At 40.1% G+C, this 15705-nt stretch overlaps 1 protein-coding gene across 1 annotated transcript; it reads right to left on the bottom strand.

Annotated features, from left to right (window-relative positions):
• Positions 1–926: 926 nt before the first annotated feature.
• On the bottom strand, positions 927–10261 carry LOC132077664 (cytochrome P450 2J6-like). The gene is made up of 9 exons (XM_059479487.1): positions 10076–10261; positions 8529–8691; positions 6859–7008; positions 6119–6279; positions 5246–5422; positions 4365–4506; positions 2849–3036; positions 2301–2442; positions 927–1121 (listed from the first exon to the last, which is right to left on the bottom strand). Exons 1-9 carry the CDS (start codon positions 10241–10243, stop codon positions 943–945), a joined length of 1470 nt encoding a protein of 489 aa, XP_059335470.1. The 5' UTR covers positions 10244–10261; the 3' UTR covers positions 927–942.
• Between the last annotated feature and the right edge of the window lie 5444 nt (positions 10262–15705).

Below are 15705 nucleotides of genomic sequence, written 5' to 3'. Positions count from 1 at the left end.
TTCACAGAAAACCCTCAAGAGCTTTGATTCTCCCACAGCTTTTGGGGAACACCACATCAATGTCTCCTGACCTGCCCCTCCTTTGCAGCCAACAAGCTTTGCTACTCAAGACTGCAAAGACTACAAGCTGCCCCCTGAACTGTGCTTTGGGCATCAATGAAGAGACATGGCCAGCCTAATCTGCTGTACATCTTTGTCATTACAAACACTGGCATGTGAGAGGGCTCCCACCTTCACAAAATGCCTCTCAAATGCACAAGAGTATATGTCAAAAAAAAAAATATTTTCAGGCCAGCCCACTGGTCCTCATCTGTTTCCACCCACTGCATTCCACCAGCAGTGGGGCTTCCCTCTGCAATTTCCAGCAGGCAATAGGAGGGCTTTGCCTTTGCTCTTGGCCTGAGTCACAAGCCTCACAACCAAATGAAGAGTTGCACTGTTGTCTCTCTTTTACTCATCTGCCCATGGCCCTTGGCCAAATAGACAAAGCTGCTCCCAGCAAGTTGAGATGCCCCTCCACAGCCTTGAGTTCCCATGCAACCACACCTGGGGGCTCTAGCAATGCCCAGAGCCACCACCTATGGTAACAGCATTCCCACAGACCATTCTGGATTTGAGAATGTAGGGGAAGGCTGCTCAGAGCCTGGCTCTGATGCTCCCCCTCCCTCCAGGAAGATTCTGCTGAGTTTCAAGTAAGACTAGACAGAGCAATAATTGTCTACATGTATTTTATTTGTAACACAGCAGGGAAAAAAATGCAGTAGAGACACTTTCCAGACACAGGAAAAGCAGAGTAATTTTTAGGCCTGGCTTCTAAGACATATAACACAAGGAGAGATTTGTATTGAATTTGAGCTAAAAATGAGAACCATAAAGCTGCACAAATACCAGCACACTACCAAACCGGTGTCTGTGCTTCTTAAATCTCTAATACTGAGCAACCTAGCGCAGAACTGCACAGAGCTTGTAGGGATGGGGTTTCATGGTGCTCCCAAAGACAAAGTCTGTGTTGATTTCCTTAACTCCTTCTGGTAGAGTGAACTTGAATTTCTGCAACAGGCTGCAGAACATGATGAAAAGCTCCATCTTGGCCATTGTCTCTCCTGGACAAGCACGGTGACCTGCAAGGGGTGAATGGAAACAGAAGTCAGTCCTCACCAAGGTCTGCAACCAGCACCTGTTTCCCAGCTTTTCTCAGGAGCATTGCTCATCAAGGAACAAAGAGCTTTGCTGAATCTGACAATTTCCTCTCAGATTGAACTGGACTTACAACTGAGATGTCTGCAATTCATCTTTGAAGGATCTGCCCAGATTATGGAAAAGATACCAGAGATGCTTCTCAGAAGTTTCATTCTTGCTTCCTAATCTATAGGACTCCCTAGTTTTATGAAAGGGATTTCAGTCCTTTGATTCCAAATACGAACAAGAAAGCACATTTAGGTTCCTTCATGGCTTCTGCTTAGTAGAGGCTGACTTATCTTCCCTAATAACAGTGAAAAATCAGAAGACAGAGGACACTCTACACCTGATGAAACATTCTCCTACATAATGGTGTCAGTGAAAACAACATGCTAAAGAAAAATCTCTTCCCAGTTTATCAATTAACTCTGTCCAGGATATAATTCTCAGACACAGACAGTGACAAACTCTGAAATGCAGTGGTCAGGTCATTCAATTCGGAAGTGAGAAACCAATTCCTCTTCTGCCCAATTTAGACCAGAAACCTGAGCCTGACATTTTCCCATCTCAGCTGACAGCTCTGACAACCAGGCTATTCCCTCCTGGCATGATCCCTGAGAGCTTTTGTTTGTTTAAGCTTCTATAAACTCACACACTGGTGGAAGAGTGATTCCAGAAACGCCACAGGAAAAACATAGACTTCTGGATGTATTTGATCCAGCTTCTGGATCTCCCATTCATCTCTCTGCACTGATGAATATTGAATTATTTATACAAAATAAATGAGCTCCAGCACAGCAGCCTGCCACAGAATACCCACTGTAATGGCATAACCCAGCATATACAGAGGAGAACCAAGGCAACAGTGTAAGGACTCAAGTTCCTAAGTGATTTGGAATCCTGGGACCTTACTCATCTTCTCTGCATTTTCACAAAAATCTAGGATCAAGTATTTATACAATTGGCAAACAACTTATTTTTGCAGTCAAACATTTTTCTGGGCTGGGAAAACTATGTGCTCCTGCAGTTTGGGGTTACACTCCCCTCTGGCCTTCTCCACAATGAAAATAACACAGCTTCATCTAACCCACACACCTGGGCTCAGTTCTCAGTGCACTCACCTGCTGAGAAGGCCAAGAAGGCCTCGCGGGTCACAAAATTTCCACCCTTGTCCAAGAAATGGCCAGGGTTGAACTGGTGAGGTGTCTCCCAATAGTCAGGGTCAAAAAGAGCTGAGTCTACATTTGCCATGATTAGAGTGCCCTGAAAGGAAGAGGCAGTTGGCACAGCTCTGTCTCTCATGCGTAAAGAATAAAAGGACACAAACAGATTCCAGCTATAATTCTGCACATGGAAGGGCATCAGAAATGAAAGATTACATAATTAGGCGAAAAACAATAATCTCAAGGGTTCTGAGGGGTTTTTGTCAAAAAATAAATAAGCAAAGAAACTTCAGTATTTTGGGTTTAGGGATTTCCCTGTATTCCTTCATGTCTTTTTTTTCCAGTCTGTTAGCACATGCCATAGAATGTGTGATCTGCAGTTCTTTCGTACCACATCCTAAATCTAATTAAATGATCTTTCTGTTGTCAGCTGGAGGGGAAAGGGTTTAATGGTAAACCTTTACTGGTGGCCAAAGATCACATTGGAATAGAAGGGATATCTGTACCTTTGGAACATGATACCCCAGAACAGTGGTATCCTTCACAACTTCTCTGGGAATTGTGATTAAAACAATGCTGCTGAAGCGGAGGATCTCATGAACCACAGCATTTGTGTACGGCAGCTTCTTCCGATCCTCATAGCAGATGAGATGGGAGGGACTCAGAACAGCATCCAGCTCTTTCTGGACTTTGTCTAAAAAAATTAAAACATCCATTATAGAAGTAAGAACACTGTTTTGGATGAAACAGCTTTCATTTCCTTTTTGGAGTATAGTCGTGATAGAAAAAATTACAATATACAAATAATTTATACTTGCCATATCCTGAAGTTTAAATGCATTTGTATAAATGTATATATGTAATGCATTTATATTAATATAAACTTACACAAATCATACATTTATACAAATGCATTTGTATAAATGTATGATTTGTAGAAATCATAACCAGCTAGTTATGATTTTACTACACTCTGTTTTCTAGTTGATAGGTTTTATGTTCAGACCCTCTTTCCACAAGCCCAACAGATTTATGGAGCATTATATTTAAAGGAGGGGGAGAAAACTATAATAAGACCTTATTATGACATCAATACAATTAAGCTGAATTGTTGATTTTACTCCAGTTAAATACAGACTCACAGCACACTAATGAGAGTGTTGCAAGCAAGCCACCACATCAAGCTGACACATGTGCAATGCTGAGAACTGAAATAGGATCATATTACTAAATATGATCTACCATCACCAAGTATTAATCTCTTTGGGCTGCTATCTAAGCTTTACTAACACACCTTATACAGTCTCAGATGGGTTCAGATTTCATTCTTAAAACTTAGGCTAAGAGGAATTTTTTTCTTTATAATTTATCAGAATTTGAAGTGCATGTGTGTGCACAAGGCTCTGTTCTTCAAGCATTCTAGCACCACAAGCATGAAAAGAATTTCTAGCCCTCAGCCTGAGTCAAGAACATGTACTTGGCTTAGTAGTTCACCTCTGAAAACCCTCTACCAAATCACCCAAAAATTTTGAAACTAGGTCACAACTATGATGTTGTCCAGAATTTCTGGATCATTTTTTTGTCCTCCTTCTCTGTTTAACATTCCCATGCATTAGAATAAATATATCTATTTTACAGAAATTTGACTGATGTCTCAGTTAATGAACTCAAATAATATAACCTTATTACACATGCTGGATGCCAGAAAAGCTTCACTTTGCCCTAACCCAAACTCTTATTCCACCTTGTGTGTTTTCAGCCAGTATCTTCCATTATATGCTTACTGTGCTGAAAGAGTCTGACAAAAATCAACAGGATCCAATACAGTATTAGAACCTCAACATCCCTGAAATTATTTTAAAATCTCTGTCTGAAAAATTTTTACTACATTGGCTTATTAAAAGCAAAGCTAAAAAATTATCTTTAAAGTAAGCTTGATCTTAATAAAACCTTGATCTTAGCCAAAAAAAAAAAAAAAATGGCACTACTTAATCAGAACCATGCTTGTTGTGTGCTACTCACCTTGGATGTCAGGGTAAACCAACATATAGAGCAGAGCCCAGCGCAGAGTGGTGGCTGTGGTCTCTGAGCCACCCAGGAAAAGGTCAAAAACAGACTGCACCATGTTGTCTTCATCAAACGTAGAATTGGGGACATTTTTAGTCTACAAGTGTCAGCGAGAAAGGTAAAATGGAGTATAGCTGTGTAACAGCACTGAGACAGACAATTATCACTGTATCTAAAGGAACAAGATTTCTAGAGGACAAACACAGATACTTGAGCAGAACACAGATATAGGCAAAGACTTTACTCAAATGAGTACAGAGATACTTTTACATTACAGGTGCTGTTAAATGTGTCAGGCGTATAAGTCCTGTTATGCTACCTTGTAAAGTGGCATGTTGATTTCTGTTAACTTCCACAGCAGAAAAACACATTTCTAGGTAGTTTTATCCCAGCCATACCACTTCCAGCACATTTGCTGATTTCAGGAATCTTTCTAATATATAATGTTATCCTTTTAAAGATTTGCACTTTTTTTCAGAGCAGAGGCTGACAACATTTTAAGATTGTCATGATACTCATACAGCACTACTAAGCACAAAAATAATGCAAAGCAAGAATCAGAATTCGGCAGCCATCTAAATATCTGCATCTTTTCATGGTCCTCCCTACTGCCTAGCCCTCACTAAGGATTCCAAAATATGATAACAAACCAATGTAAATAATTTGTACTTCTAGAAGAAGTTCTTGAACTAACTATTCAAAGTTCATATTTTGAGTTTGACAGCAGAGTTTTTAAGCTGTTCTTGCAGAGCTCTGCAGTAATGTTGTTGTGGGTAGACAACAGCAGGGAACCCATTATGGTTGGATCTGTATCATGTACAGCATTAATCACTCACTTTCTCTAACTGCTTCAGGTAAAAGTCAATAAAATCTTCTGGTTCATCTATTCTGCCTTTTTCCCTGTGGCTCTTGATTTCCTGCCTCACAAAGGAACAAACAAAATCCCGGGAAAATCTTGCTTTCTGTAGAGGTCCTGGGAGGTGCTCTGCAAACCACGGGAGCATTTCACACATCTATGAGCAAGAATTCAGCACAGAAGCAGTTAGTGACACTGTAGAGAAGCCTCGTGCTAGAGAGAGAGCATGGACATTTTTGGTGCTAAACTGTTGAATGAATTTCTCTGAGAAAAATCCTGTGGCATGAAAAAAATGTTTAGTACATAAACACACATTAAAATCACAAATTAGGGACAGCACAGTTTCCACCCTAGATTTTTTCCCATCCTTACCAGATAACTCCATTTTTATTTGCCCTGTTAATTCACCAACAAAATAATCTACTTTTGCAGATAGATATATCAATATTAATAAGTCCAATGTTAATAAATATTTATGTCCATCACCTTAGCACTGGAAAAAAAAAAACACAAAAAACCCCAAACCAACATTCTCTTTCATTCTTAGACAGAGTATCATCTTTTCACCTTAACAATACTGGTATTTCCATTACAGAAAAGGTCATTATCCCAAGCATATTACCTTTGCTAAGACATTCTACTAAAGATTATTAATACAATATTCATAACTGAATCATGTCAAACCCAAAGCACTGCAGGTCCAGTTCATATTCACAGTCAGAGTATTTATCAGTATTCAATAATGCAGTACTTTAATAATATACATACTGATTTAATTATATTGCAATTAATAATGAGCCAAATGATCAAATAAGTTGCATGTTAGTAATATTCCAATAAGTAATACTCTCACATAATAAAAGCGGCTGTTCCCAAAAGCCACTATATAATCGAAGGCTTCAATCAGCTGGTGGAAGGTTTTATCCTCCAGAGAGAAACGATGTCCAAAAACCACAGCACAAATCACATTGGAGACAGCGTGGACAATGGGGAAGGAAGGGTCCACAGCTTCTCCTGCAGACAGGGAAAAACATTCATCTCAAAAGCACTTCCTCTTCCTTGGCTATTGGGAGGACAGGGTTACAATGACATTTTGTAATAGATGTCCTCTATGATATTTATACTGTTACTCAGAAACACCTAAAACTCACTAGGAAATGTAACAAAAGATAAACCTCACTCCAAAATGAGGACAGGAAAGCCTCAAATCTTTAACTCTTGGTCTTGTTTTTTTTAAATGTGCTTTCCTTTTTAATCTTAATCTTGGGTGTTGATCCCAAAATACAAAATGCTGAGGTCCAATAATCTCAAGGGTTCTGAGGGGTTTTTTGTCAAAAAAATAAATAAGCAAAGAAATTTCCATATTTTGGAAATTTCAGAGGTTTCCCTGCTGTATTCCTTCATGTTTCTTTTTCCAGTCTGTTAGCAAATGCCACAGAATATGTGGTCTGCAGTTTTTTAGCAACTTATCCTAAATCTGCAAATCTAAGGTGTGCTCCAAGTCCGTTCTATTCAGTAACAAAAGTAGTGTTAACCCTTAGAGTTAAGCAGTCTGTACTCTGTGTGCCCCCAAGCACTGTGTCAATGCCATACCCTCCTTGTCTCTGAAGAACTCCACCAGGTAACGGGCCTCGGTTTGGATCCCACGCTCCATTCCTTTATTCCCCATTCCCAGTTTTCGGAGAGTTCCAAATCCAAAATGTCTCTGTTGTTTCCAGATGAGGCCATTTGAGACCAAGATACCTTTAGCCATCAAGAATGAATTTTATGTCATAATAAAGTTCATACAATTGTAGATGATAAACACAGTAAGAGTCATCTTCTCATCATGCTGTCGCTCAAAGAGGAGGGACACATCAAGGCAGTGTTCTTTGAATTGAATGTTGTTAGAGGCAGAGAAAACACCTTGGATAAGACATTACCATCGCTGCAGAAATAACCCACTTGGACCTCTGGACTCACACACCTGCCTTCCAAGCCTAGTCCTATTTTTTTCTGAAGCATCTGTCTCAGGTCTTTGAGGGATCCTGTTCTACCAGGATCTTTATACCAAATATTGAGTTCTCATCCTGGAAAGGTCCCTTCTGGAAAGACAATGAAGCCAGGGCAAGAACCACCCAGCCAAAATGAAAAGGAAAAATAGGCTTTAGCCAATCTGCAAACAGCTCCTTAAGATCAAGAGTTCCTGTGGTACAGAAAGGAATCCCAGGCTGCTCTGCTGTGAGTCTGTGTTCTAGCAGAGACCATCCAGCATGAACCATTTAATCTGCTTGGTGGGGAAATTCCCTCCACAAGTCTAGCCTACACCTCCCCCTGGGAAAGCCAGCTTACTCCCTGAGACAGCTGCTTCACTATAGACAGGAATAACTCTCCCCTATTCCTTCTGCTGTCCTGGGAACCAGGGACAGGCAGGTTGTATTTGTGATGCAGTCACAAACTTGCAGCTGAGCTGCAGCTGTTGGTTAAAGCTATCCCTGCTACAAATTGCGAGTTTTAGGGCACACATCACAACCCAGCTACTTTTCTCCACAGCACCCTGATAAAAAGTGGCAATACAGATCCTTCCAAATGGACTGAAATGGCCCCAGACTTAACCATCTCTATACCTTAAAGTGGTTTTTCTCTACTTACATTAGCTAGTATTACAAATTAAAGCTTTCCAGACAGTAGCTCACATAAAACAAATCCTGACTGAGGGTAAAGGCATCTGCTGTACATTCTCTGGATAAGAGGCTGATGAAAACAAGTTCAATTATTTCTGTTTTAAACATATCACTATCTTTATTCTCTCTCCACTGTGATTCAGCAGTGTTTGTGATAACACAATACAACACTTTGAACGCTCTGGTTAATAAATTTAAAGCTCCACTGACCTTCCTGTGACTTTGTACTTTGGAGCAAGACTAGATCAAAGTTCTGTATATGCTTTTTTTACAGCAGCCTTTGCTGTAAACAAACAACCGGGAGCATAAAGATTTACTTGAGTCTCAGCTTGCAAAGGAGGCTGCAGGCTCAGGATTATTTGAAATCAGGGCACGCAGACAACACTAAGAATGTTGCCCATGCTGCTCTGATAAGATTCTGAAATACATGTGTGACAGTGGGATTTGGAGACCACTTAGGATGATGCTTCAGAATTATGTGATTCACCTTGAGCAGACAGGAAAAGTCAGTCGGGAACTAAGGGCTTTTCAGTAAGAAAAACACAAGAGGAAACAAAGAAAGTCAAGGGTGAAGTCCTTTCAGAGACATGAACATCTTACCCTTTCCATCTGCCAGTTTGTTAAAAATGTAGGTCTGCAGTCGCCCTGAAACATCCTCCGAGTTGTTGGTGAGACCATTCTTCACAGTTTGGAACCCATAGAGCACCATCATAGGTCTGTGACCCAACCACAGGGTGCAGATGTTGCCATAGGTTTTTGCCAGCTGCAGGTAAAATCAGTGCCCAAAAAAACCCCATGGGAGAAATATCAAAGAACATGCACACACGATGGGCTGCTGTCTTCAGCACAATGTTGCTCAGGGGTTCAGCAGGTGAAAAGGGACAGTGGCTGCGTTTTGTGGCGGGGGTTCTTTCCACAGAAAGGGTCTGGGCTCTCTCTGGGAACACAACACCCACAGAAATGTAAGCAATGAAAGAATAAATGGTCCTTTTCTAGAACTTGGCCTGGGTTACCTTTGCAATAACAACCATAGGGTAAATGCCCTTGACTGTTTATGGATCTGTACAAGGTTTTCTATGAAACTCCACCTGCCCATTCTTGGTTACATTTTTCAACTCCATATTTCATTGACTCAGACAACAACCAGAATTTCTTGAAATTATGAATTCTAGATGTAACTCCCCTTCTAGAGTTCTAAGAACTGTAGATTTCACGTTTCAATGGCAAGAACTCTTCCCATCTTGTACTGAAATACTGTCAGCTGAGGCATCTAAGCATAGATCCCATGTCTGGGTACTGATGGGACTGCTCTCAGGCAATGCTGTGGGTAATCTGCAAGGACAAAGTCCTTGATGCTAGACCAAGAACCAGTACAGATCTGTCCTCTCACAGTCATTAACATGTACCCATCAGAAAATTTTAGCATCATGCTCATTAAGCTCCCTTCAGCTGCAGCCAGCCACCCTCTGACCTGCAAGTTGCACTTAGCACATAAGGAAAGGCAGCAATTTGAAAAAATATATTAACACATTGGGTTCTCTTGTGATATTTTGGCTCAGTGGAGGATGTTGAAAACTGAAAGAATCTGTATTAGCAGGCTTAGCATGGAGCTCATTCTTCCCATCAATTATTTCCTTTCACCATTATTTACATCTTTAGTTTATCTGCAAAGAGTACATCCCAGACTGGACTTCAGAGAAACAATAGATTAAAGGATTTGGCTGCATATGGGATACAATCTTGTTTCCATTCCATGAGAGCAGAAGATACTCTGGTTCAAGACACCTCTGAATTTAAGACACCTAGTTTAAAATTATTTTCAATATATTCCTATAATGGGAAATCTGAGAATAATTTTTTTTTCTTTCAAGGCCAAATAAATAGAAGTATTTTCTGCGGCAAAATTACTATGTTCAGTTCTATTTAAGTTGCACACATATAAGAATGAGACTTTCATATGAAATTATTAGGCTTTCATATGAATTAAACTGTCTGCAGGATTTTTGCCTTAACTTGTTTAGGTACTTCACTTCCACAAATCACCTTCTCTCAGGGTTCTCCCTGTTACCACATCAGCCTATCAACAACCATCACCATTTTTTCCAGGTTTTGCCTCAATAGCTCTTTACTTCACATCTGATACGTACCTTTTTCAGGCTCTGATGATCAGCTCTAAAGTTTATCCACCAGATGCTTCCAATGATGGGAAATGGGGTTGGTCCAGGAGGAAATCCACGACTCTTCCATTGCATATTCAGGAACTGTGCACTCAGAAGAAACAAAACCAGAGATATGAGAATTGCACTTATCATCATTTCACACTTCCAAACTCGTATTATAAAATTGCTACAAATATGTCTGTTGAAATTGTTCTTCTGAACTCTTCCCTGTCACGTTGAAGATTTCCGAATTTTCACCTCCCTTCTTTCCTACCACCCTTCCCAATCCAAGAAAATGAAGATTATTTCCATTCTTGAGTGTTATTTAATACATCACTATGCTGCAATATGCTAATTGATACCATTATTTTAAGATCCAGCAGAGGCTGGGTCAGAGAAGGTGGGAACCTCAGCCAGAAACATCCCTTTGAGCAATCAGTTTGAGGAACGTGTCACTCAAAATACTGACTACATGCACGTCAAGAACTCAGGTACAAAGCTGCAGCTGTCAGATGAGGGCAGGAATACTCATCAGGTAGCCTTCTTGGGGCAGAGGTAAAAGGAAGCAACCAGTAGCCTTGTACAACAGTGGGTGGAGATGCAGACTTGGGAACCAAGAGCAATGAAGGGTTGCAATTTGAGTTTTCACAGTAAACAATACAGATGAACTGCAAATAGCACAGTGAAGAATCAAACATAACTAGTGCTATTGGCAAAAAGTGTAACAGACCTCACATTAAACTCCATTTTGGGGCTGAGTTCTTGTCCCATATGAGGCTTTATGAATTAGTTTCTGCCTTATCTCAGTAGCAGAACCTCTGCTCAGCAGAATTAATTCCAGAGCCTGTAATTCTTTGTTCTACTTTTAATCCACAGCACCTGAAGCAGCACATGCAAAGATCTCCTCAACACAAAAAAAAAAAAAAATCCCTACAAAGAGGAGCAGTTCTTAGAAGATTTCTAGAGTACAGCTAGTGGAATAGGCTGTTTGGGATGTTGGTACCAAGCTGCCTTATGAAGAACAACAGACATAGGGATGGGGCTGTGCAGTGTTCCCCAAAGGAGTGCCTTTAATTCCATCAGACAGGGTGAATCTAAACACCTGCAAAGGCTGCAGAAGACAAAGAACTCCATGTGTGCTGACTGCTTGCCCAAAAATATACATAGCCCTGCAGAAAGAACACAAGAAGGCAATTACTGATCTTAATTGCTGTTTTCACCACACCCCCACTGTCTTGCCTGTGTTTTCTCTGGGGCTGTTGCTCCTCTCACAGCAGAAATGTCCCTGCAGGCTGTCATTCTGTCTCAAGATTTGCTGTCTAAAAAAACTTCAACTTATTCTCACAACTCCACTTGCATAATCCACTGGTGTCACTTAGCAGCTGGCAGAAAGGACATCAGGCATGTTTTGAAAGATCTTCTCATGTTTTATTCAACTCATCTAAGTTCTTCAGTAGCATTCAAGGCACCTATGTCAACCACTGTTGACAAGGGCAAGAACACTACCCTGGAGAAAAAAATCCTTCCTTACACAGTAACTAATCTGGGTTGGATTCCAGAAATTTCTCCCAGTGCTCAGGAATCAGTTGCAATATATATCAAATATATTTGCAATAACCATACTGTCCTCCAGGAAAGAAAGAGTTGGTCCTAGGCTGCCTCTAAACCTCTATCCCTGGCAAATTCATCTGAACAAATCTTAGCTCAAATTTTCTGTTCTGTCCACAGCTGACATTCCAAGTGCATTAGCATCTGGGCTAATAGATACTGCTCTGGAAAATTGTCAAAAAGAATGCTGAGGCTGCAAATACTCAAACATTAGGAAATGCCAGAAGGAAAACTGTCTGTACAACATTAATTATTTCTTCCTGACACTTCAGTGAGAAAAGGGTATGTGCTATGGTTCATCTATGAAATTCTTGTCTCTGTTCAGCTCTTCTGCAGCTGACTGCAGAACGCTGCCAAGATTACACAGCAATTCACAAACCAGGGAGACTGAAAGGGCACCAACCAGGCCTTGGTAGCTCCCACACCATCAGGACATAAAGCACCACAGCACTGGTGCAAGGTCTGCATTGCTTTCACCTAAATAGCACTACATTACAACACCAAAACAGGCACAACTGACCAACCAAACAGCCCAAACAGAACAAACGACAATGAAAACAATGGGAAAACAAAAAGAGGAATTTTTACAGCAGTTGCTTTCCTTTCTAATAGCTAGAGTTCATGCTTTTTCTAGTTCTGCTCTCACTGCATGCCAGTGATGCCAAAAAGTTGGTAAATGTCTGTAAGATTAGATATACCAACTGGTTTTATTTTGAGATGACTGGGATGACTCTGTATTACTAGCAGGAAGAGAAAGTGATGGATGCTACAATTCATTGTAATGCAGAGTGATAGAATTTAAATTAACTCCATCAATGTGTGTGAATTGCAGGACTTAAGTGCATGAATTAAGGACTAAAATACAAATAAAGTAATTGTGAGATCAAGCAGGTAGAGGCAGGTGTTTACAGAGAAGCTTTCTACAAGTTGTTTTGGGGAAAATCAGTTTTCCTTGCTCCAATATCTTCATTATTTGTGAATAGCACCACTCCATGCAAGCCTTACTCATTATTATCTAACAAATACTGTCACAAGGGCTCCTTGGCAGAGATGGAAGGTGTTTAGATAGCTCAGAAAACCCTTTTTTCTAATGAAGGTTTTAGAGCAGAGGAGTAGGAAAAAAATATAGGGAAAGAACAGAACAGAAACAATCGTACCTGCCATCTACAACTTGACTTTCATTAGTCAACCTTCAAGCTCTTTCAAAAAGTGAACATCAGGGTTGATTAGATCCAGAGAGATAAAGCAAGTTCATGAGACTCACAGACAAGCTATGAACAAATCTAGGAACAGAATATGAAGTCCCATTCCAGTACTTTGTCTATGCAAACTAAAAACTCATCAATCTTCAAGTCCCAACAAAACAGATGACAGCAGGAGGCAAAACCCCATATACTTTATTTACAGTGCATGTCAGTAAAGTTCTCTTTTCCTGAACTGAACACAGAATGGGAATTTCTTTTGCTCACATTTCCCAGTCTTGTGCTCACTCCAGCTGTGCTGTAAGCCACATTCTCCCTCTCTCAGTGTTTGCCTGGACACAGAGTGCCAGTGTAACAACTCCTCTCCCTCAGAGAAATTCTGAGGCCTTCAGCCAATTAACAGCTCCTAGCTCCTATTACAAAGTTCTTGAAAGATCAGGGAGTGCAGGAGAGGAAGAGACAACTAAGTTGAGAAATCCAAATTAGTGTCTCCACTGGAAGGCGGGGGGGGGGGGGGGGGGGGGTGAAGAACAACAACAAAAAACAAACCCACAAACAAATCCCAAAACCAGCTTAGCAATACCTGTGCTGTTTAGCTTGAGGCCAGGCCAGGCAGCAAGAACACCAGGCTGTATTTTCTAATACATCTGTCCCTGCAACAGACAAAAAGCAAGCCCTAGTTTTCTGTCAGAGCAGATGACACACGCTCTAGGCAGAGGTGTGCCAGCAGCCCTTTCCACCCCCAGTATGCACATTTATCCTTTGCTTCACACCATCCTAATGATGTTCTTCTCTGCTTCCCACTCCTGTGGCCTGAAACCTTCATTACAAAAGCAGATTTCCTCATCTGCTCAAAGCAATCCAATTTAATATCTGTCATCTTAAGTGGAGATGCAGCTCTTGCAATAGTATTTGTGTCAGAGGAGATCGAGCAAGATTTATGTGAACAGCTACTACTCACACGTACTGAAAATATAAAAATACACAGTATTGAAACAGCTTCCTTGCTTTTTCTCTCCTTGTGAACTTCAGCCCATACTTTTGTGAAATAACTTTGCCTCAGTGTATTTCAGTTTGCCTACAGCTCTCACCTAGCAGCAGGAAAACTGCCCACAGTGTTCAAAGGGTCAGACTCAGAGTGACACTCCTGATGGGCAGACTTATTCAGCTGGACCCAGATTTCTCTTACATGAAGCCATTTTCTTTCTTTGTGTTTTCTTAAGTTGCATCATAGTCACTGTTATTAATAGGCAACTTCATGGCTTAACTCATCTTGATTCTGGTAATTTTAAGTGTACAAATCATATCCCCACTGATGGACATGAGAGCATCAAGAGCTTTCAGGGGTCCTTAACTGTTGCAAAACTTGCAAACTTGACAAGTGATTCTGTGCACAAATAAGAAATAGGACAGCACTCACTTCCTTTTAACCAGACAGGACCAGCTGGATGAACTGGGAAGAAATAAAACAAATGAAGAAATGAAGTCCTGATGCACACAAGCAGCAAGCGAAGTTAGTTAGATAGTTTCATCAAGTAACTCATTTTAAAGTCTCAAATAGCAGCAAAATCTGAAAAAAATGGGTGGCTAAATAACTGCTCAATATCATAACTCAGTAACATTGCAATTTTTGATATACATATGGAACTGTCAGGAACTGAAAAAAACATAAAAGTTATTGAATTTCAAATTGCTTCCCTGTTTTTTGTCCATTTAACTCTTCAATTGTAAGATTCATAGAACCATGCTGCTGAAAATTTTTCCATTTCCATTTCTCTGCCCAAAAAACCTAAACAAACAGATAACAGATGCACATAGTCATGGTCCTTGGCCTCTGCTGGCTGCTCCACTTCCACACTTCTTGCAAAAGCATCTGCACATGCAGCACACTAAAGCAGAAGTGTTGCATAGAACTGCACAGAGAAGTCGAGAGGTGGCTGCTCAGGAAGGTAAGGCAAGAAAATGCTGCAATGTCACTGCTGCCCTGTGAAACTGCCCCTCTGTTTCTGTTGGAACCTGAAGTTATTACAATCCACCCCAGAAAAAAAGACCAGTTGTCATCTACACATTTTTCAAGACTGAATCACGAAAGATTGTATTTACCACTAACCCTCACACACAAAAAAAATGAGCTCATTAGAAAACTAACTGAAGTGAGTGTCCATGCCTGTAACTCTCAGTTTCTTGAAGCTTAATTCAGTTCTTAAGAAGCCCATGGATAGCATTAAACCTTTATATTTCAGGATCATAACATACATTGATTCCAATCAATAACCTTGATTTTGTAGAAATGTTTTGAGCTGAAAAGTGCAGACTAAAAATTCAGCAAGAATTTTTTTTCCCGCTCAGAGAAATTATGATAAAACATTGAAATAGACAACTTGTACAGTTGTATGGCTTTCCTTAATCTCTTATTTAGTCTTGAAGATAACATTAGTTAGGTTCTTGAACAAAGTGTTGAAAAATACTCTGTAATATATCAGTAAGTATGAAAAGTAAGTCTCAAGTTAAAGTTTGCTACACACTAGTACAAATCTCTCTGGTAAACTTATGGGATCCACAAATCAGTAAGGATTAAAAGTTTTTCCTGTTTCTTCCATTTCTTTGTTCTTTTCTGTACATTTAATAGAACACGTGCATGGTTTCATCTGCAAAATTTGAAGCAGAAAATTTTAAAACAGTATAAAATTAAAAATTTTCAAAATCTGATGGATAGAAAAATAATCTCTAACTAGTGTTCATATAATATCAACCTAGGATATGATAAAAGGTGAAAAGAAGATACTCTTCAAATTATTAAATTGCCTT

Source organism: Ammospiza nelsoni, chromosome 10, assembly GCF_027579445.1.
Source record: "Ammospiza nelsoni isolate bAmmNel1 chromosome 10, bAmmNel1.pri, whole genome shotgun sequence".
Taxonomy (NCBI): domain Eukaryota; kingdom Metazoa; phylum Chordata; class Aves; order Passeriformes; family Passerellidae; genus Ammospiza; species Ammospiza nelsoni.
The sequence above is the reverse complement of the archived record's forward strand: the minus strand, read 5'-3'. Positions and strand labels throughout refer to the sequence as shown.

Coding starts and splice junctions, on each gene's coding strand:
- LOC132077664 (XM_059479487.1), bottom strand. CDS start 10,243: ATGATGATAAGTGCAATTCTCATATCTCTGGTTTTGTTTCTTCTGAGT. Junction 5,423..6,118: donor GGAACAGCCGCTTTTATTAT/GTGAGAGTATTA, acceptor TCTTGCTCATAG/ATGTGTGAAATGCTCCCGTG. Junction 1,122..2,300: donor CTTCTTGGCCTTCTCAGCAG/GTGAGTGCACTG, acceptor CACCCCTTGCAG/GTCACCGTGCTTGTCCAGGA.